This window comes from Rhinolophus hipposideros (assembly GCF_964194185.1).
Source record: "Rhinolophus hipposideros genome assembly, chromosome: 11".
Classification (NCBI taxonomy): Eukaryota; Metazoa; Chordata; class Mammalia; order Chiroptera; family Rhinolophidae; genus Rhinolophus; species Rhinolophus hipposideros.
Window position 1 is genome coordinate 80,639,465 of NC_138057.1, and position 21,471 is coordinate 80,660,935.

A 21,471-nucleotide genomic window follows, 5' to 3' on the forward strand; every position below is an offset into this window, starting at 1 on the left:
CAGCAGTGCTGCCTCCAACCCCTTTCTTCTCCAATTGTCACCTCCCCAAGTGTGCACTCACCTTCTGGCCCAGAAGCGCAGTGCGTGTGTGTGTGTGTGTGTGTGTGCGCGCGCACATGTGTACCTGTGCCCACATAGGAATGCCCAGAGGAAAGGACCCCACAAGGGAGGGGGTTAGCAGGGTCCCCCAGGATTTTAGAGGCTCTCATTCCCAAAGCAAACCCCATGGCAGGGTGGAACTCTGACCTAGGGAGCCAGAACCTTCCCTGGACTTTGACCACCTTGTGGGTCCTGGCCCAGTCCCTACCTCTCCTGGCCTCAGTTTCCTGATTGTCTCATAAGGTATTGTTCACGGAACTGCTCAAGCGCTGGGCTCCCTCCTACCTGGAGGGTGTGTTGGGGACTGAGGGCGTCCTTGGCCTCTTCCCGTGGGCAGACCGAGGTGGACCCACCCAGGGCAACCAGGTCTGTTTCCACAGCAAGGCGCACACATGGGACCTGTGTGGACCAGATGTCGTGCATGCGTCCTCAACCCTACTACCTATTCTGTGACCCACATGTCCCTTTATGCCATGGGGCCAACTGTATCCCAAACAGGCAGAGTTGCAGGGTGCTGGGCTTGGTGGGCATGGAGACCTGGGGACAGGAGAGTCACGGGGTGTATTCCTACCCTGCTGACCTGGTCCCACATCCACCTCAGGGTCCAGCTCGGTGCCTGGCTGGGTCAGGCAGTCCTGGAAGTGGAAGTGGACACCAAATGTAGGCAGGAAGGTCAGGCTGCCCCTTCCCTTTCCTCTTCTACACCCCCTCCCCTTTCTTCCTGGCAGGACCCCAGGACATGAGGGCCAGCCCGTCCCTGGCTGCAGTCCTGGCTGGAGTAAGAGGGCTGGAGGGAGCTCACGGAGGAGGGGCAAGTGTTGGGATAGTTACTGTTATTAGGGAGCTAGCTCCTTGGGTGCTCAGTATTTTCACCCCACTTTATAGATGAGCAGTGGCCCCAGCACTCAAGGTCACTCAGCTCTGAGTGACCAAGTCCAGCAGCGAAAGGGGCACTCAGAATTATTGCTGATCACAGGACTGGGAGTAGGAGCTGTCCCTGGTCCTGGTCCCTGTGGGTGGCCTGTTGGCTGGATGGAAGGGCCGGCTTCATAGTGCTCAGAGCTACTAGGAAGTAGGCTCTGCGGAAGAGCTGTCAGAGTGATGGGGCAGGCTCCGCCCCCCTTACTTGGCCTTAGGGGACCCCAAGAAAAGTTTCCTGATGTTCTTCCTTCAGAACAGGAGGAGCGAGCCCGTGCACCGTGAGCTGTGGCCCCCGCTGCTGAAGAAGGGGCCACAGGTCATCTGGCCAGGAGTCTGACCTGCCACTGCTCCTAGGCTCTGTTCCAGGAGTCTGGGGCGAAATGGAAGGGCTGGGTCAGTTGTGGGGGAGTGCTCACGAGAGTCACAGGCTACCCTTCCTCACCACACTTTGTGCTCCAGGCACAGTGCCGAGTACTCAATCACCAGTACCCCATTTGTCGCTGCCCTGGGAGCAATCATTTAGACTTCAGGCTCACCTGGTCACCTGCCCTGCAGGTAGAAATCCCGATGTGAACCTAGAAGCCCTGGAAGCATTTAAGAAATTCATTCAGGACAAGGGATTCTCAGAGGAGGACATCTTGATGCCAGCCCATGTGAGTAAGAGGCTGGCTCTGCCCGTTTTCCTGGTGTTCACCCAGTATCCCCCTTTGTCCCCTCTGTCTCCTTGTGTCCCCTCCAGCTTGCTTATGTCCCTCTGCGTCCCCTATGACTCTCTTGTTCCCTCCCCCATTCCCTCTGTCGGGGAGACATCAGCGCTGTAACGTGTCTTGGTTTTCAGTCTGAGCTGCAGGTACTGACAGGTTCAGGGCCCTTTTCCAGGGAATCATCTCATTCGTGAGATGGGATTTTCTTACTTTCGACAGAAAACGGCATTCCTGAAAGTAATTAGGGTGAGTTACCCTTGAAGCCAACAAGAACCCTGAGTTCAACGGGATATCAGTGCCACTGGGGGCACCCCAAGTGCAGACAAGGGGGACCCCGTGTGGGCCCGGGGTAGCCTTCTCTGCTCTGAGATCCTGAGACCTGGTCTTTGCTTTGGATGTCTGTCCACAACCATCATTCCTGGGACAGTCAGGGACTCCTTTCTTTTCTCTGTCTGCTGGCTCAGCTATTTGTATAACTCAGGAACAAAGGTTCCACGTCAGTCCCCAGCTTTCACAAGCACCTGGTGGCAGCTGCAACCTGCCCCCACACCGCTGCAACCCCCACAACCCCAGGATGCCCCCTCCAGCCAACCCTCATCCTGGCCCCACTGACCCCCTCCTAGGGCAGCAGGCAACGTGCTCCACAGCAGCCCCAGCAGGACATGGAAGGACCCCTGTGGCCTAGCCTGTTCTGCATCCCCGCCCCCCCAGCTCCCCTTCCCCCCAGCCCGGATCCGCCATCCTTGTCCCATATAAAGAGCTTCAGTGGTTCCTGGTGACTCTGCCTGTCTGTGGGGACCTTCGGGGGGCGGAGGGGACCAGGAATGGGGAGGGGTGGTGAAGCCAGGGTGAGGACAGGAAGACCCAGTGATGTCCTGGTTCAGAGGTGGGTGCCACAGGCCAACGGGCACAGGGGTCCAGGCAGGGGCTGGGTGCTGGTTCTCCGCCCAAGGTCCTGTGGGTGCTTTCTGCAGCTTCTGGATGGTCGTGTGCTAGGGGAGAAGGGGTGAGTGTGGGGATGACAGCGTGGGCTGTAGCCCTGAGGTGGGGACACGTGTGCAGGTGGGTCACCTGGCCCTCTGGTTCCTCCCTGGCTGGAGGCTGTGGCAGTAGTGAGGAGGGAGGCCACCATGAAGGGTGCAGGCAGGAGGCCAGGCAGCCCAGAGCCCACCAGGATGGGGACCGCAGGGTACTGGGCCCCCAGCCGGTGTGCGACTCTGCTCCTGAATATGTCATCACAGTAGTTTCCAGAATCACCCCGGGGCTTTTGTAGTGTTGTGGGAACAGAGCCAGGAGTGCAGTTTCCAGGCTCTTGGCCTCATGTGGCAGGTGCTGGCTCAGGTAGTAAATGGCCATGAACTGTGATCAGATGGCCATCAGCAGTGGCTAGTTGGCCATCAGCTGTAACCAGTGAACCACTGGCCACCAATATAACTGCTGTGGCTACACTAGTAGCAGATGGTGGCTGAGCTAACAAGCACGGATTGCAGTTAGCACAGCCCGGGTTGTGTGCGGAGCAGACATGAAGGGTGCAGAGAAAGTGAGGCCCCCCAGGTTCTCACTGGGGGCAGCGATGGGAAGACGGAACAGGAGCCTGTGTTTGAGGGGAAGGTCAATCCTGCCTGAGAGGGGCGAGGGGCCTGCAGTAAGTGCCGTGGGCATCCTGGGCGTTTGGAGCAAGCTGGGTTCTTTGCTTGGAGTTCAGGGGTTCTGGAAGGAAAGGGGAGGTGGGAGCTGGAGCCTGGTTGCAGACCAGCTCTCTCAGGGGCATTGGGAGGGACCAGGGCTGGTACAGGATTCCTGGGGCTGGTGCAGCCAAGGCTGGTGGGAGGGGTGGGGGTGGGAAGGTGTGAGGGCACAAGAAAGCCATTGTTTATCTTCCTAGAACCTAACTCAGAGGTGCACTGGTCCCCATTCTGATAACATCCTCCCTTCCAGATAAGGCTTTCTCTGAAGGAATCCAGCTGGAGAGTAATAATGGCTAATTACCCAAAAGTAAGAACCGTCATTTACAGGACCCAAACCAAAGACTTAATCACCACCCACACTGCAAAATCAAGGGGTCTTTGTGAAGAGGAGGGAGGGGCAGGGTCCCATCTACAGGTCAGCCCAGCAGGAGGATAAATGGGCGGCAGGAAAGCCAGGCCCCCCCAGGCGCAGGAGAGAAGCTCCTGACCCAAACATGCAGCTGCCCCCCCACCCCCCCCCCCACCCCGACCACAGGGCTGAACCTGCTCTCCTTGCTGTGAGCTGCGGGCACCCAGCTCATTCCTGCCAACACTGAACAGGCGAGAGCCTGGGGTGGGGGTTGGGGGGCTGGTGTGGACCGTCCGGGTCAGCCACCTGCCCTGGGCTAGGGTCTCGGTTGTGTTGATTTTGTGTCCTACAACTTTGCTGAATTCTTTTGTTATAAAAGTTTTTTGTGTGAAATCATTAGGAGTGTCTACATGTAAGATGTCATCTGTGAACAGAGATTATTTACTTCTCCCACTGCAATTGAGATGCCTTTTCTTTTTCTTGCCTAATTGCCCTTGCAAAGACTTCTGATACTATGTTGAATAGAAATGGCAAAAGTAGGCATCCTAGCATTGTTTCTGATTTTAAAGGAAAATATTTCAGACTTTCACCACTCAGTATTATATTAGATGTGGGTTTTTCAGAAATGGTCATTATTGTGTTGAGGTAGTTTCCTTCTATTCCTACTTTGTTGAGTGCTTTTCTCATGAAAGGGTTTTATCATGTCAGAGATCACTTTTCTTCATCTGTTGAGATGATCGTGTGAATTTTATCCATCTGTTAATGAGATATAGCATATTGACTGTTTTTCTTTTTGTGTATTGAACCATTTTTCGATAAGGATCTTCAGCCGTCCTCATCCCCAGACGTCCTCAGTCTGGCTTCCATCATTACGTTTGTAGGATTCACAGATGTCTGTGTGTGTGAGTCTCAGGACTCCATACTATTCTATTGCTCTGCGTGTCTGTCCTAACTCTACTACCTCGCCGCCTTGATTTCTGTAGCTGGATAGAAAATCTGACTATCTGGTAGTGAAGCCCTCCAACTGTGCTCTGCCTCAAGAGTGTTCTGAGTATTGTTGGTCCTTTGTATTTCTACATAAATTGTGAAATGAGCTCATCAGCTTCCACAAGGAGATACCTGCTGAGGTATTTTATAGAGATTGTATTGAATCTATTGACCAAATTGGGGGCAACTGACAACAGGTTTCAGGGAGATGCCATAACTTAAAAGGGAGGACATGATAAGCTGGGAACAAATATTTGCAACCCACACATGAGGCAAAGGGGCTAACATCCCCTATATAAATGGCCCACATTCAGAGGTCTGTGTGACCTGGTCCAGACGCCCTCCACACTGTGTCCCCCTTACACCACTCCAGAGACCTACAAAACCCTTGCCCCCCCTCAGAGCCCCATCTGCAGTGCCCCTTCCCCTAGCCCCCCATCCACAATGGACTTACCTTCAAGGCTGGGCTCAGAGGCCACCTCCTCGGGCTCCAAGCACAGCCTTTGGGATTACACTGACCTGGGTTCAAAGCCACAGTGGGGCCACATCACAGCCCTGTGACAGGCAAGCTCATGTGGTGCCTCTCACAGCCTCAGTCTCCTCCAATGGGGTCAGTGACCCTAGGAGGGTGTGTTGGGGACGCAAGCAGGGAGATGAAGGCACCTAAAGTGCTTAGACTCAGGAGGTCACCCGGCCGGGGAGCCCCAACACAGGACAAGGCCTCTGATGGTCAGTGTACGGCTCGGATGGTGAATAGCAACGATTCTGAGTCCCCTGTTTACAGTTGGACTTGGTCACTCAGAGCTGAGTGGCCTTGAGTGCTGAGGCCACTGCTCATCAATAAAGTGGGGCGAAAGCACTGAATGCCCAAGAGGCTCACTAATAACAACTGCACCCAACATTTGCCCATTCGGGTGATGGGATCCCCTCCTCCATGGACTCCCTCCAGCCAGGGCTGCACCCAGGGACAGGCTGGCCCTCATGTCCTGGGGTCCTGCCAGGAAGAAAGGGGAGGGGGTGTAGAAGAGGAAAGGGAAGGGGTGGCCTGACCTTCCTGCCCGGACTCGCGTCCACTGCCGCCTCCGGGTCCCCCTGACCCAGTCATGAATCGAGCTGCACGCTGGGATGGAGTCTGGGGACCACCATGGGGCAGCAGGGTGGGCTGTGTTCGAGACTCCTGTCTCCAGGTCTCCATGCTTACCCAGCCCAGTGCCTTGTGGCCAGCCTGGCTGGGGTGGGGGTGGTCTCAGGGTTCAGCGGGACGTGGGAGCCACAGAGCAGTGAGGGGGTAGCGGACGGGATAATCCCCATCAGTTGCGCGGGGATCCGTTAGTGCTGTTGGTGTTTTGCGTGCGAGCGGTAGGCGGGGTCACGTGCACGCGCTATCCAACTGCGCAGGTCCCGTGTGCGCGCCTGGCCGAGGACGCTAGACCCCGCTGCCCTTGCGGGTTCAACCTGCATCCTCTTGCGGGGCCTGGGAGGGAGTTCTACACCAGAGGGCGTCCCTGCCATACGCACCCAGAGGGCAGAACCTGGGCTGCATCCACGCTGCACGGGGTTAAACAGTTCCTTTTCCAACCCCTCATGGGACAATTGGGAAACTGAAGCAGGGGAGGCAGGGACTGACCTGGGACCCACGAGATGAGTAGATTCCAGAGGACCAGGGAGGGTTCCGGCCTCCTAGGCCAGCCTCAACCCTCCTATGGGGTTTGCTTTGGGAATGAGAGCCCCTGAGATCCTGGCGACCCCCTCCCATGCGGGGCCCTTTGGGCACCCACGGGCGCACGGCACACACACACACACACACACACACACACACACACACTCTGACTGCCCATCTTTGGGTCACAAGGGGAGTGCACATTGGGGAGGTGATGAGCAGGAAAGGAGGATGTTGGATTGGAGGCAGCCCTGCCTGGGACAAAGGCATCCAGTCCCCTGGGAACATGCCAGGGGAGCCCCTAGCACGCGGAGGGGGGAGATGAGGCGAGGGTGATTCTGTGCCTTGCACCGACGTGCTTTCTTCCCACAGACATTTATTGAGCACTTACCTGGTGCAGGCACAGTTCTAAACGCTGGCGGCAGAACAAGACACACAACAGTTTGGCAGGCTGACAGAGAAGATCTTCACCCCAGGCCAACATGACCTCCAGGCAGATGTGATGCTCAGGAGATCCATCAGACCAGAGGTCGAGGCAAGGTTCCTGGAGTTCCAGGAACCGGGACCAGGACAGAGCAGGGACAACTTCCTCAGGACCTTGCAGCCATCTGTCACCAGGCTGGCACACGGAGGGCACAGGGACCCCATGGGAACATGCAGTGAGTCAAGTCCTTTGTCTCTGACCCCTGACCCGTGTCCTCTGCCAGCATCCGGGAAATAGCAGCACGCTAGGTTGTTAGTTTGCAAGTGGGTCCAATCTCAGGCCCTTCCCAGTAAGCGGGGCATCCATACAGAAGCCACCCCCAAAGCCCAGCCCAGCGCATTGGGATGCAGCCTGGGGGCTTAAGGAGAGCAGGAAGGAGTAAAAGAGCCATTTGAGGAACGATGAGATTGGACAAGAATTGGGTTTGGGGCTCTGACAAGTGCTGGGTCACAGTGGGGTGGTTAAGAGGGCAGCCTCAGGACCAGGCCTCTTGGGTCCAATTCTTTCTGCAGGTCACTTCCTCTCTGTGCCTCCAGTACCTTTTAAAGGCAGGGTTTGCATGAAGATTGAGTTAACACAGGGAAAGCATGTACGAGAATGAATACCTATGAAGCCAAGTCGCCGTAGAAGTCTAGGTGAGTCGTTCAGGAGAGCAGGGCACCGGGGGCTGGGACACAGGGCAGGTGTGGCAGATCAAGAGAATGAGGAAGGCTGGTGATGGGATGCCCTCCACCTGAGGCCCCTTCAGCTGTCCACCTGGTTCTCCAGGAGGCCAGCTGGGGTAACAATGCTCGCGGCAACGCGGGGGGACTGCTAACAGGATCGGGCCCTTGTTCCTTGGGTAGGTGAATTCCCTCTGGGATATCCCTCTGGGATACCAGAGTCCCAGTGGACCATGTGGTGGGAGAGAGAGAAAAGCGAGCCTGGGTGGTTTCCTGCTGAGGGGGCCTGGTCCTCAGGCAAGTAACCCAGGAGACATGGGAGGGCCTTGGAGAGACAGAGGAGCATCAAGCCTAAGAGAGACCCCAGACTTCTGGGGGACACGTGCTCCCTGATAGCAAATGCAGAGCGGAAGTAAAATTCTGATGAAGAAGAAAGTGAATAGAGCCAGGGGAGCAAGGAATATGAATTCAAGGGATGAGTAAGGCACCTGACTCCACCTTCAAGACTGCTTCTCCTCCCTGAGCTTCATTTCCTCACCTGGAAAAGAGGTCACTGTCACACTTCCTAGATGTACCAGAAAGAGTATAAAGAAGCCTCTGGAAGGTGCCTGGTGTATACCAGCCAGCGAGGAGTGGGCTCTCGTTATTTCCACCCACGCTCAGTATGCCCCTTCCATCTCCTGACCTCCCTCCCGGTGGTGGGGCACGGTCCTCTGGCTGGGCCTGCACGCCGTCTCCCAGCTTCTTTGGGCAGAGACCGCACAGGCCGGGTGCAGCCCTGACGGTAGGGGGCAGGTGTTCAGCAGAGGCCCCTGGCAGCGAAGGGACGTGCGGCAGAACCCGGGACTCCACCTTCCACGGGATCGCGGGCCCGCGGCCGGGTCCCCAACCTTCGGGGAGGGGAGCTCCTTGGGGCGTCCGAGCGGTTCTGCTGGGAGAACTGGAGGGTCCGGGACTGGGGGCCGGGGGTACCAGGGGGCGGGACGGCAGGTGGTCTGGGCGTCTGGGACCGGACTTCCGGGACGCGGGCACCTGTGACGCTCCCAGGTGCGGGAGGCGGGGCGTCCTGGCACGGGGAGGGGGCAGGGTTTGGGGGACGTGCCCCGGGGAACCGGATCGGTTGCACGGCCTCTTTCGTGCTTATTGAGGAGGCCCCGCCCCTCCACGTCGTCGGGGTCCCTGGACACCGAGTTTTCCTCCCGGGGCCCGGCATCCGCCCCACGCCCCGGTATCACCTTGCAGGGGCGGGCGTCGGGGAGTCCGGACCTGGGGCGGAGCGGGCTGCGTGTGGCCGCCTAGGGCGCCGCGGGATCGGCTTCTCTCCCACCTGGGAGGCCGCAGGCGGAAGGTCACAAAGGGCCGGCGTACAGGCAGCGAGGAGCAGACGAGAGGCGGCCACCGTGGGACTCGGGGCCATGGCTGAGCTGCTGCGGACGAAGGCCAGTGAGTGGCGACCCCACGGCCCCGCGGTGCCTGGGCGGGAAGAGCCGTGGCGGGTGAAACCCGGCACTCCGCCAGACCCAGGTGGGCGCCCACTGCCACGGGCCGCGGGCTGCCGGCTGGAGGCCGGCGGAGCAGCGGCGAGGGGAGGGCTGGAGCCTCCCGAGACCTCGTACTCGGGACCGGCAGGCAGGGCGGGCGAGGTCGCAGTGCCTGCTGGCGGAGGCGGGCTCGCCTCGGGGTCCTCAGTCCTGGTTCGGTCGGGTGGCCATGCGGACGCGCGTGGGTCTCCAGGAATCTCTCGCCCCGCCTGCCCCTCCGCGCCCCATTACTCAAAGCCGCCTTTCGCTGAACTGGGATTCAGGTGCTGACCGCTTGGGGATGGACAGTGGAGTCGTGGGCAGGCTCTCCCCTTCCCCTACAAGGCCCTTGGGCTCCACCGCACCAGCCCCAGTCCTGCCCCTTTGCCATGGTCACCAGTCACCTGGGCACTAGCTTTCGCTTGGGAAAGCTCCAGGCTGCACAAGCAAGGCGTGTGTGTCAGGGGGAAGAGCAATGGGCAGCTAACATGCTTAGTGCACAACGGGAGCTGTGCCCCCAGCGCTACACAGGGAAAGCAGAACACGGATCACGTGGGCGGGGGCGCAGCTGCAGGTCTGTGAGCAGGGCTGGGAAAGGGGACTGAGAACCAGGCCTGAAGTGGCCCCCCGAGGGCACACGTTCCCTTCATTTAGAGCAGTTTGTGTATGCACGTTTGGGGATGGAACTGTTTTAGTTGGGTTTGGGACTGCATAAAATAGAGCAGAGGCCTCCACTCGGTTTGAGGGAGAAGAGCCAGGCCAGCTTCAGCCTGGAGGTGAGAGGCGGAAGAGTGGAAAATCCGTGAAAAGAACTGTGGGTGTGGTGCGAAGTGGTCCCTGTGCTCACAGCACTGAGCCAGGCGTCCAGTCAGTGTCACCCTTCAGTAAGGCCTGGGAGGTGATAAGCCCCGGGAAAACCCCTGGTTTATGGAGATTCAAGACATTGTCCTAGATCATCAGCCAGGTAGGAAGAACCAATAGAGCCTGGCATCGGGGCTGTCTGACTGCATAGACCTGCTTCTGCGCCTTCCAGCTCCTCCCTCAGCCTTCTTTATGCTTGTTTGTCTGTTATTTTGTTATTGTTCCCTTTTTTCCTCTCAAATTATTTGAACAGCTTTTATACCATAAGCCACACATAAAGTGTACAGTTTGATAAGCTCTGCCCCATGTAGACACCTGGGGAACAGTCGCCCCAGTCAAGGTAATGAACACCTGGTCTCTCTTGTGCCCAGGTGTTACACCGCCTCGGTGCGCCTCAGGCTGCACGGACCAGTGTTGGTTTTCCCTGCTCTAGGACCCTCCGAGGCCAGGGATTCTACCATTGGTCTCCAAACCCTTGAGGGCCGGCCCGTGACTGGACTAGATGCAAGCATGAAGATTAAGAAGTTCAGGTCTTTTGAGAAACCTGGCAAACTAATCCCATTCTCAGATTCCCCACGTTCATTCATCTATTTATACATCCAACCAACATTTTTAAACACTTATAAGACACAGGTGGCCTGCAGTGGGTCAAGACACCTGCGCAGTGAGCCATGTGAAGAGATGGCCTTAGAGACACGAATGGGAGATGCCCTGTGTGTGAAAGTCCAGGGCACGCGTGTGCCAAGGGGAGGACCCAGCACAGCGGGAGCCCCCTGAAATCAACTGGGCTTATTCGGGGACAGAAGGAGGATGGGGGGGTGGTAGCTGAGGAAAGAGAGACAGTCTGAGAGAGAGGCAGGAAGGGGACATAGAGGGCCTTGGAGATGACAGTAAAGGACAACATTGGCAGGTGGTAAGGTGGGTGTGGGGTGACCTGGCTGCTGTGTGGGTGGCTTCTAGGAGATGTTTGACTCCTTCAGCCCCAGACCTGGCTTCCTAGAGGACTGAGAGCCACGTGCAGGGGTTCTGGAAAGGGGCAGCATGCCAGCCTCTGGCTCTCCTCTCACTGTGGCAGGTCTTACTGATGGAAAGAATGGAGCAAAGATGTCACTCAGAATTACAAGGGCAACGTCACCTCTTTTTACTGAGCCCCACACTGAACACACCTGGTGCTTCTGTTCCTTTAGCTTTGTAGTAGGCCCAAAGAGGGAAACAAACGTCTATCAGCAGGTGAAGGCATAAACATATTGTGGCATAGCGACAAAAAAGTCTGTTCAACACAAAAAGGGATGAACTCTTGATGCATGTCACAACATGAATGAATCTTCAAAACATGGCTGTGTGAATGAAGCCAAACAAAGGAGCGGGTATAGTATGATTGCATTTATACAAAATACTTGAAAGGGGAAATGTCTAGTGACGGAAAGCAGATTAGTGGTTGCCTGGGGCAGGGGTGTGTGGTGTTTGCTGCAAAGGGGCAGGAGGGAATTTGTTGGGGCGATGGCAGTGCTGTGTATCTGGCCAGGGTGGTGGTTACACACGTGTATGCATTGTTAAATAGTCATCAACCTGTGTACCTCAAATGGATATGTTCTATTAGATAGAAATTATACTTCACGTGAACTTGATTTCAAAGTTTTGAAAAATGCAACAGTTTCTTCAAAACGGAAGGGAAACTATTTCCAACCTAGATTTTCCTACAAACTATCTAGAAAGTACAAAAATGGGAAAAAATACATATAAGACATGTAAAGACTCAAATTCTACCACCCACATCCCTTACTGTCAGGAAGGTACTAGAGATACGTTGTCCCCTGGGATTCAAATGCAGACAAGCATTGGAAGATCAGAGAAGTGAGGGATGAATAACTTGAAGGGGACGATTTGGAGGACGTCGGAGGTCAGTTGTGAGCCTGTATTTGAACTCTTGGCCACGTGAATACGTCACTTTCATGAACAAAAAAATCACCATAAAGAAAGACCAATGACTGTTTCCAAGAGCATTTGGGGGGGGGCATGAAATCCTTAGGGGAGGTGGTGGTCCCTTTGTCCTGGTGGGGCTGTTCCTGTTGGTGGCAGGGTCAGCAGTGGTCCTCCGGTGTTCGTTTCAGTGCGGTCGTTTCTGTCTCTAAGGAAAGGAGGTGCTGAGTGGGAAGAGCCTACAGGGAGGCCAGAGTAACTGGGAGTCGGGTACCCCCAGGGCAATGTGCGGGGAGGGAAGAACCACCTGCCCGCCACTCAGAGGGAGAGAACAGAAACTGTCCTGGATTTGGACTGGCTCTTAGAGACACTCCTGTTAGGACCTGCAGCAGGAGGGGCTGTCCTGGCAGGACCCAGGCCAGTCGTGGGGCCTGATGTCTGAATCACAACAGAGTGGGCCTGGAGTGGGGAGGAGAGGGGAGTGATTGGGTTTCCATGTTTTCCAGGAAAACCACGATACTGCTCACTTCGTCCAGCAGCCTTTCTCCTCATCATGCTCTTCTTGGTCTTCTTTGGGTAAGAAAAGTCCATGACTGTCGGGCTCTGCAGGCTTGGGGAGAAGCAGCAGCAGCAGGGCAGATCCTGATGGGGTGCCCTGAGCTGTCCCCTCCCCCACCTTAGAATCACAACAGGAATGACAGGACTGATGGCAGCTATCTCACCCAACAGAGGGCCCCTGCCTTTACATACCCTCACATGGAAGCCTCACCTTGTGAGTGAGCTGTCTTCCCCCCACTTTACAAATGGGGAGTCGGGGGAAAGGCAAGGAAACTACCTCCCTTCAGCTATGTGGCTGGGAGTGGGGCAGGCCAGCTTGGGAGCCATGCTGTTAGCTGTGTCCAGATGGAGACGGTCCTGGAACTATCGAGTGACGTTACATTGGTTGCTCTACTGGGGACCCCGCCAGGAATCTCCCTAGGGCAGCCTTGGGCCGAGCTGGTCGTGCACAGGGACCCGCTCCAGCTGCCACAGGGGCTCAGACGGGAGCACTGGCCACAGATAGGAGCACGGGAGCCCTCCCACCACTTGGGATCAGTCCCCTGAGCTTTGGGGAGAATTGCCCCCGCCCTGCCTGAGGCCCGGAAGTCCCACAGGGAGCTCCCAGCCTGGGCTCCAGCTCGATCTTCTCATGGGGATGATGGACAGGCCATCGCAGGACCACCCTCCTCAACAATGGCCTTTGGTGGCTCTCCACAGCGCTGGTGTCCTGAGCCCGAGAATGCCGATGCTGGGAACCAGGCAGGAAGGAGCAGGGTGAGTGAATGAAGGACAGGGCCACACTGCCCCTTACAGCCTTGGCGACTGGCCCTCTACCGGGGGTGGGGGTTGAGCAGTACTGGCTTCTCCGTGGCCCCGCCAGCCCCGCCTGAGCTGACCCATCGGTGGGTCTGGGCCGCCTCATCACTCTCTCTACTCAGAGCAGCTGGGTCAGTTTCATGGCCTTGAAAGGTCACCTGGGCAGGACTGACTCCACAGGTCTGGCTTCAGCTGCAACCTCCCTTCTGACCTCCCACCTCCAGCCTCCAGAATCACCTGTGTGTCCCATGAATGACCTACTCCCCACTCTGTCCCTCCTCCTGAGGACCCTAGTAGTGAGCGGCTCACCTCCCACCCTGTGCCCAAGGTACAACCTGTGAATCGCCCCTCACCCCATACAGCTAGGTACCAGCCTGTCATCCTACCTGGAAGTACCAGCCAGTTCCTGCCTCTCTCTGCTTCCCTGCTGCTCTGGGGGAGGCTCCCCTCTTCTTCCTGGCAGCCTCCATGCTTATCTCCTTGCCCCCCTCTGCCCTGACCACATTCTCCTCCATTAGCCAGAGTTCCAGAACATAACACATGAGCCCCTCCGAGGTCTGCCTCCCACCTGCCTGGCCTCTCTGGCTTTGTCTTTCCCACTGCGGCCCACACCTCTAGGGTCCATCCCAGTGATTTTTGTCATCCTGCACATGCCATGCTGTCCTGACACTGGGCCTTGCACGTGCTGTTTCCTCTGCCAGGACCATTCTTCTCAACTCCTGCTCTTGGCATCCAGCCAGTTCCTCCTGTATCAGTCATTTGCTGCTGTGTAAGAAAGCTTCCCAGTTTGTGGTGTGAAACAAACACAGACATCGATTCCCATATCTCTCCAGGTCCTGAGGTTGACTGGGCTCAGGCGGGCGGTTCTCGCTCGGGTGTCAGGTGGGTGTAGGCAGACGGTGGCTGGGCCAGGGTCAGCTTGAGGGCCTCCTCACATTTCTGATGGTTGAAGCTGGCTCTCAGCTGAGACACCTGCCCGGGGCCACCCCGCGTGGCCTGGGCTTCCTCTTAGCTTGGTTGGGAGGTTTCAAGATCAGTATCCCCAAGAGAGACGGGCCTGTATCACCTTTGATGACCTGGTTTCAGAAGTCCCATAGTCCCACAGCATCACCTATTATGCGTTTTATTTGTTACAAACTGGAGACCAAGTCCAGTCCGAGTCCAGGGTCAGGGATCGTGGCCCATCAGGGACCTCATGCTGGGAGGGGCCTAGAGTATAGACGAGTTCGAAACCTCCACCTGCTCAGGATCGGCTCAGCAGGGTCTGGTGAAGTGGGGCCTACGGCTCAGCAGAAGGGCCCCTCCAACTGCAATGTCTGATGTCTCTGAGTCGGAGGCGTGCAGGGACACAAGCCAGCACCAGGCCCGCTGTCCACAGTGATGGCATGTTTCAGACGGAGTCCATGTCTACGCTCCGAGACACCCCTTTCCCTCTCCACCAGGCCCCCTGAGTTCTCCTGGTAAAACCCCCTCTCTGTTCTCATTCTGCAGTGAAGCTGCTGGAAAACCGATCAGCCTGCACGTTGTGACATTACCGAGGTACAGTGTCTTCAGGGGGCACCTCCCCATCAGGTGCTTGCCCTCCAGCCCGAGTGGGTGTGTGTAGGGAGAGAGGCAGGGACACTGGGACAGGCTGGCTGTCCTCTTGAGCTCAAAGGCAGCATGGCTGCTCCCTTCCCCAAAGCTTGGTTCTGACTTCCACCTCCTTCTAAAGCCGTAGAAAGATCCATGCGTAGCTAGTGCTTCCGTTTTGACCAGTTGGATGGCATTTGGCTTTAAAGAGGGTGACCGACTGGCCTGGTTTGCCTGGCCTCAAATGGGTCCCGGATTGGGGGCCTTTATAGGTGCTGAAACCAGGAACATCTCAGGCAATCCGAAATGAGGCAGCCACCCTACTGTTTTTCTTTAATTTTTAACTACAGTAAAATACACCTGGCCTGAAGCTTACTATCGGAACCATTTTTAGGTGACCAGCTCAATGGCATTAAGTACATTCATGTCGTACAACTATCACCACCATCCATCTCCAGGACTTCTCATCTTCACAAACTGAAATTCTGTCCCCATTAAACACTCACTCCCCATTCCCCCTCCCGCAGCTGTCTCCTGGAAGGACCACATATCAGTGTAATCAGAGTGTCCTTTCGTGACTGGCTTATCTCACTGGCATATTGACCACAGCATTCATCTGTGGTGTAGCGTCTGTCAGAATTTCCTTCCTCTTTAAGGCTGATACCTACATTTAAATGCTATCCCAGGAATGGAAATTGCAGTCATTATTGGCAATGACCAGTGGTCCCTGGCTTATTTTTGCGGGGGCTGCACAATTGTTGGGGATGGAGGACACTCAGCTGTATTTTCCAGGCTGTTGCCCCTGACAGTGCTATAAGTCGCTGTTAAAGCAGGTCCTATGACAACCAAGTCAGGTAGGCATTCCTCTTCCCAGGTGGCAGACAGGGAGCCTGGAGTCTGGGAGCCTGAGACCTTCCCATGTCACCCAGCCAGTGACACCACAGAGCCAGGTGGACTGCCTGCATGTCTGATGGCCATTCCTTTGGGCCAGCTACTTCCTTGGGCGACCTACCCATCCAGAGGTCTCTTCCAGGCCACTCCCTAGCCACAGTGGATTAAGCGAGGACCCCTGAGATCCTCCCACTTCAAGTCCAGAGGAAGGCAAAGCCCCTGGGGTCTTCTAGTTCCACTGCCCATTTCACAGATGAGGAAACTGAGACTCAGAGGCTCAGCCCTCCCTAAGACCAAGGATATTGTCCAGGAAGTGCCTCGAGTAGCCACAGGGCAACCTGTGGGATCCCTTGTCCCGGGAGGAGGCAGACGTCAGTCACTTTCCATCAGTCACTTTCCGTAGCTACACCAGCCCCCTACATGGGACATCCATGTGACCTGCCTGCAAACTCAGGTCGTGCATGTTGTTTTTCAGGATGGTTTATCCCCAGCCCAAGGTGCTAACACCCCCGTGAGTAAACTTATTGAAATTTAACATCGTACTCTCTCTCTCCCTATTCTAAAGACTGAAGGGCAGTTCCATTGAAATCTCTCCTAGAACTCACTTTGCCTGATTCTTTCCTTTCTTGTCTTCGTGAGATCTGAGCCAGAGATTCTCCATCCTTCTCTCCCTCTGTGGCTTGCATTTCCTGTTTCCTGTCCTTTGTCCACCAAAGAAAGTGTAGAGTGTTTGGGGCCTTCCTCTCAGGGGAGGGGTCCCCTTTGTTGGCAAATCCCAGCTCCCACCTGCTGTCCTCAGTGTCCAGCATTTGGAAAAAGTTGAAGTGATTTGTATTTGGTAGGTTTCCTGCAATTGTCAAGTCCTTCTGGCAGGAGAGTCAGTCCCGAGATGTGGAGGGGATGGAGCCTGGGTGGGGCCCCCTGTGGGGGCCGTGAGCATAGGGCCTGCGTGTGTTCACCCTCCTGCCAGCACACACGTTGCCGTTGCCGTGTGGCTCTCTCTTGGTGCAGTAGGAAAGACGTCCTTGTCTTGACCCCCTGGCTGGCCCCCATCGTCTGGGAGGGGACCTTCAACATCGACATTCTGAATGAGCAGTTCCGGGTCCAGAATGTCACCATTGGACTAACCGTGTTTGCCATCAAAAAGTAAGTAGTGAGATGACAGAGGTAGTGACCAGGGACATCAAAGTCTGTCTTTGTGTCCAGGGCAGAGTGGGGTGGGGTCCGGCCCTTCCCTCCCAAGGGGTAGATGTGAAAGCGAGAGCCCATAGTCACGGTGCAGTGTTCTGGCCTGACTCTCAAGATGGGCTCCCGGTGCTGGGCTATATTGCAGCATTGGGGGCGGGGGGGGGGGAGGTGTGTGTGTCCCCTACTTAACCGAGTGCTCACCTTCCCTGTGAGTGATTTACTAACCTGCCAGGTGTGGGGCAGGCACAGGTGAAGCGCCTCGGTGCTCTCAAGAACTTGGGGCCTCTGAGGGCTCAATACACTTGCCCGATGCTGGGGGAGCTGCTGTCCCCATGGTGGGGAGCATGTGGCCTTTGGGGACCTCAGGGAAGAACCAGCCGCCTGAGACAGTTGGAGAAGCCTTCCCAGGGTAGAGGAGACCTACAAGCCAGACCTAGAAGCTGACATCCTTGGACTCTAGGTTGGGGCCCAAGCAAGGCCCCCTCTTCTTGGTTTCCACGGCTCCCCTTCCCTCCCCGTGTACTGGACCTGATCCATGATCACAGGTGGAGAGGGAGTTCTGGGTGACCCCCCCTCCCCAGGACTACCAGCAGTTTACTGAGTCCTTTGTCAGTAAGACACCCCGCAGCCTTCACGGGAGGGCACTTTAAGGGGTAGAGAAAGGCATGGGGGTGAGGGGAGGAGACAGGGACAGCCCACTGAAAGCAAAGGCGGCAGGTGGCTGCACCCTCCTGGATCCAAGCAGCCTCCCACAGCATGAAAAGGAGGGCTGCACCAGCAGGTGCTGGGCTCAGGCCAGACAGGGTGGGAGACAGGGGTTGTGGGTGTGCCCCAGGGGGGGGGAGACCTGAGGGGCTTTGCCAGGGAGGGGGTACCTGCAGGCTGTTTGGTAGGGGAGGAGGCGCAGCGCCGGGGTGTGACCCAGACCCAGCTCTGCTGGCGGTAGGGCTGCGCAGGTTTCTGCCGCGGAAGCCGCAGGCCCTCCTTTGTAAGTGGGGTGCTCACGGTCCCCCATCTCCAGGAGCAGAGGATTAGAGAGGGCCAGGCGTCAGATTCCCGCAGGCCTGGCCGGGAGATTGGCTGCACAAGGCCCATGGCTCCCAGGGTCGGGGTCCCTCGGCGGGGCGCGGCAGTGACCCTCCTGGCGGCGCTGTCCCCCATTCCTGTAGGTACGTGGTCTTCCTGAAGCTCTTCCTGGAGACGGCAGAGGAGCACTTCATGGTGGGACACAAGGTCAACTACTACGTCTTCACGGACCGGCCGGCCGACGTGCCGCGCGCGCCCCTGCGGGGAGGCCGCCGGCTGGTCGTCCTCGAGGTCCCGGGCGCCGCGCGCTGGCAGGACGTGTCCATGCGCCGCATGGAAACCATCAGCAGCTTCTGCGCGCAGCGCTTCCTGCGCGAAGTGGACTTCCTGGTGTGCGCCGACGTGGACATGCGCTTCCGCGACCACGTGGGCGTGGAGACCCTCTCGCGGCTCTTCGGCACGCTGCACCCCGGCTTTTTCGGGGCCGCCCGCGAGGCCTTCACCTACGAGCGCCGGCCGCAGTCGCGGGCGCACATCCCCCGGGACCGCGGCGACTTCTACTACGTGGGGGCCTTCTTCGGGGGCTCGGGGGCCGAGGTTCACCGCCTCACCACGGCCTGTCACCAGGCCATGGTGGCCGACTGGGCCAACGGCATCGAGGCCGTCTGGCACGACGAGAGCCACCTGAACAGGTATCTGCTGGACCACAAGCCCACCAAGGTGCTGTCCCCGGAGTACATGTGGGACGAGCAGCTGCTAGGCTGGCCGGCCGTCGTGAAGAAGCTGAGATACGTGGCCGTCCCCAAGGACCACCAGGAAATCCGGCACCGCTGACGGTAGGCGGGGAAGGGCTGAGGGAGGGCGTGCGGGCTCCCCGGGCTCCCTCTGCCTGCAGCCCGGACCGGAACCAGCAGCTGGAGAACAACTGCGCTTCCCTTTTCTGTCCTGAGGAATATTGTTCAGGCCTAGCGTTGCCCCCCACCTCCCAGCACCACCACCCCGGACCCCCACCCCACACACAGGCATACACAACAAAGGCCCCATTCCCATGGGCACAAGTGCCAGGAGTTGCCCACTGGTGCCATCAGCTGCTACTCCCCTGTGCCATCAGCTGCTACTCCCCGGGCCCAACAGCTGGGATGAGGCAGGTGGTCCCGGCCCCTCCTGACAAACAAGGGGTCCCAGACGAAATCCCTTCCAGAGCAGAAGGGAGGCGCCTGCTCCATCGTCACAGCGGGTCCTGGGGACACACACAGCTCCTGCTTTAGTCCGGATCCCTTCCTCTTCACAGGAGAGGAAGTTGAGGCCAGATCAGGACTCTTGACTGCTGCCTGGCTCCCCTGTCCAGCCCCAGGCACTACCCACGGGGAGCCCCGTTTGCCCATCACCTCAGGCCACTCGGTTCCCTCTGGAGTTGCCAGTTCCCAGAACTGAGAACTAATATTTTTGGATAGTAACAGGAAGTTGCCAATTGTCAAGAAAACCTGTGTCTTTTACTTAAAAATGATTCCTGTGCTCTCCAGCGAGGCCTTCTTCTGGCCTGAAATGCTGCCTTTTCTTGGCCTGTTTTTCCCGTCCCCTGCCAAGACAGAGAAGTCACACACTAGCGCCCTTCTTTCTTTTCTGTGGTTGGTAAATTTTCATAATTTCTGGGTGCTTTGCAGCTGCAGAAGGCTCCGATTTTATGCGGCCAGGACTATCCATCTGCAGAGCTTGTCCTCTTCCCCACTTCTGTTCACTAAACATGAATTCCCTATTCCCTCCCCCAGCCCTGGCCCCCACCGTTCTCCTCCTGGTCTGTATGCGTCTGACACTTCTCAGTCTCTGGCATGAGTGCAGTCCTCCAGTATCTGCCCTGTATGGACTGGCTTATTCACGTAGCACAGTGTCAAGGTCCCATCCACGATGAGCCTAGAGCCGGGCCTGCTTTTTGTCCCTATGGAGTCACTCTGTCCCGCTCTTGAGTCTCCTCTCTGACCTGTGCCTTCCCCATCCCCTCTGCTCTCTCCTCCTTACCTGCCCCGTCAGTGAGTTATGGAGTAGGGCAGGGTCAGGGACATGTGGCAGGGACCTTCTAGCTGGGCCTGTCACTCCCAAGTCCCTTGATCACCCCCACTCCCAGCCCCCCACCTTTCTTCCTCCCTGAGGTCTCAGCTGCAGGTCTCTGCACTTTGTTTTCCCAAACAAGGCCCAAAGTGGACAGAGACCTCAGATGTAGGAAACTGGACCCAACACGTTAAAATCGTGTTTGCATTAGACCAAGAATCTCTACTTCTAGAGACCTATCCTAAATAAATAAAGATTTAGGTGTATAAGGTGTATAAATGTTCCCTTCAGCACGATGAGGGGAGTGAAAAATTGGACATGACCCATGTGCCACAGCAGGGGCTTCCGAAATCCTGATGTGGGGACACAGAACCTAAGGAGGAAGAGGACTGAGTGGCAGTGTGCACGCCTGGGAAAATAAGGTTCCAGAAGGGCACGCACCCGAGAATCCTCCCCGCCCAACACCCACAGTACATGTGCACATGCACACACGTGAACACACACATACATGCACGGGGGCGGGAACACAGGCCCACACCGATACATGTGCACCCACACGGAAAGGTCTGGAACGGTGAGCACCCCGGGCAGTCAGGGCTCTGCGCCCTGGGAGGACTTTGTTCTGTACTAGATTCTGAATTCTTTTAGAATTCATTATTTTACCGTAATAAACGTTTATTGTCCTTGTAATAAATCCTTTAAAAGTAAAAACTAAATAATGCACTTTACCTCATAGATGAGTGACAAATGGGTAACATTTAACATGTGACTTTAATACTTTTAAAACTATAAAAGTAAGATGCGCATTATAGAAAAATTAGACATCATCTCGTGAAGATCAGAGATTTGTAAGTCCCACTCCCCGAAAACAAGTTTCAACTTTGTTCCTGATTATTTGCATCCATATTGTAATAACTTGTATCTCTCTTTCTTTATGTACTTTTGAATAAGTGGTTATTGTATGGTTCAGAATTCCACTGTATGGTGTACAGTGAAAATACATTGGTATGCTTTGAGCTTATTTTAGATGTCATCCAGTGCCTTCCTCGAAAGTTAATTAAGGGTTTCTCTTTTGCCACGCTCCATATTTTGGGTCAATATGCAGTATTTATATTATTATGACAATGTGAATATTTTCACAGAGTACATTTCTTTCTAATACAACTATAGATTTCTTTTCATGGGGCTAATAACTTTTTTTGCCATGTTTTTGTTATCTGTGTACTATTTATCACTAATTCATCCCGAAGCTCACCGCTCGAGGTTTAGATTTCCTCTCAATCTGATCAAACCCGTCAGGTAAACCAATCTGTAACATTTTGTTTCCTTGCGGACATCCTACTGGAACCTTCTGTTCTCCTGTCCAGTCTGGAACTCTTGCCTCACCATCATCCTTAGAACCCGTCGCGCCTCTCCTGGGAGGGATCTTATTTCCTAGACGTCAGATAGAATGGACATTTGCCATTACGTTTTGGCTGCCCAACATCTAAATGTCATTCCTATGTTTAGAGAATTTCTCTCCTAATTCGGCAGAATT

General features: G+C 56.1%; 1 protein-coding gene across 1 annotated transcript; it reads left to right on the forward strand.

Annotated features, from left to right (window-relative positions):
• The first annotated feature begins 8,618 nt into the window (after nucleotides 1-8,618).
• Nucleotides 8,619-21,122, forward strand: ABO (ABO, alpha 1-3-N-acetylgalactosaminyltransferase and alpha 1-3-galactosyltransferase). The gene is made up of 7 exons (XM_081066354.1): nucleotides 8,619-8,997; nucleotides 12,362-12,431; nucleotides 13,113-13,169; nucleotides 14,703-14,750; nucleotides 16,150-16,185; nucleotides 16,686-16,820; nucleotides 18,032-21,122. Exons 1-7 carry the CDS (start codon nucleotides 8,970-8,972, stop codon nucleotides 18,720-18,722), a joined length of 1,065 nt encoding a protein of 354 aa, XP_080922480.1. The 5' UTR covers nucleotides 8,619-8,969; the 3' UTR covers nucleotides 18,723-21,122.
• The last annotated feature ends 349 nt before the right edge of the window (nucleotides 21,123-21,471 follow it).

What these genes read in the sequence shown, in the direction of transcription:
- ABO (XM_081066354.1), top strand. Translation starts at nt 8,970, where the DNA reads ATGGCTGAGCTGCTGCGGACGAAGGCCA. An exon ending in ACCAGGCAGGAAGGAGCAGG is followed by an intron (nt 13,170 to 14,702) that starts GTGAGTGAATGA and finishes CTCATTCTGCAG; the next exon opens with TGAAGCTGCTGGAAAACCGA. An exon ending in ACCGTGTTTGCCATCAAAAA is followed by an intron (nt 16,821 to 18,031) that starts GTAAGTAGTGAG and finishes CCATTCCTGTAG; the next exon opens with GTACGTGGTCTTCCTGAAGC.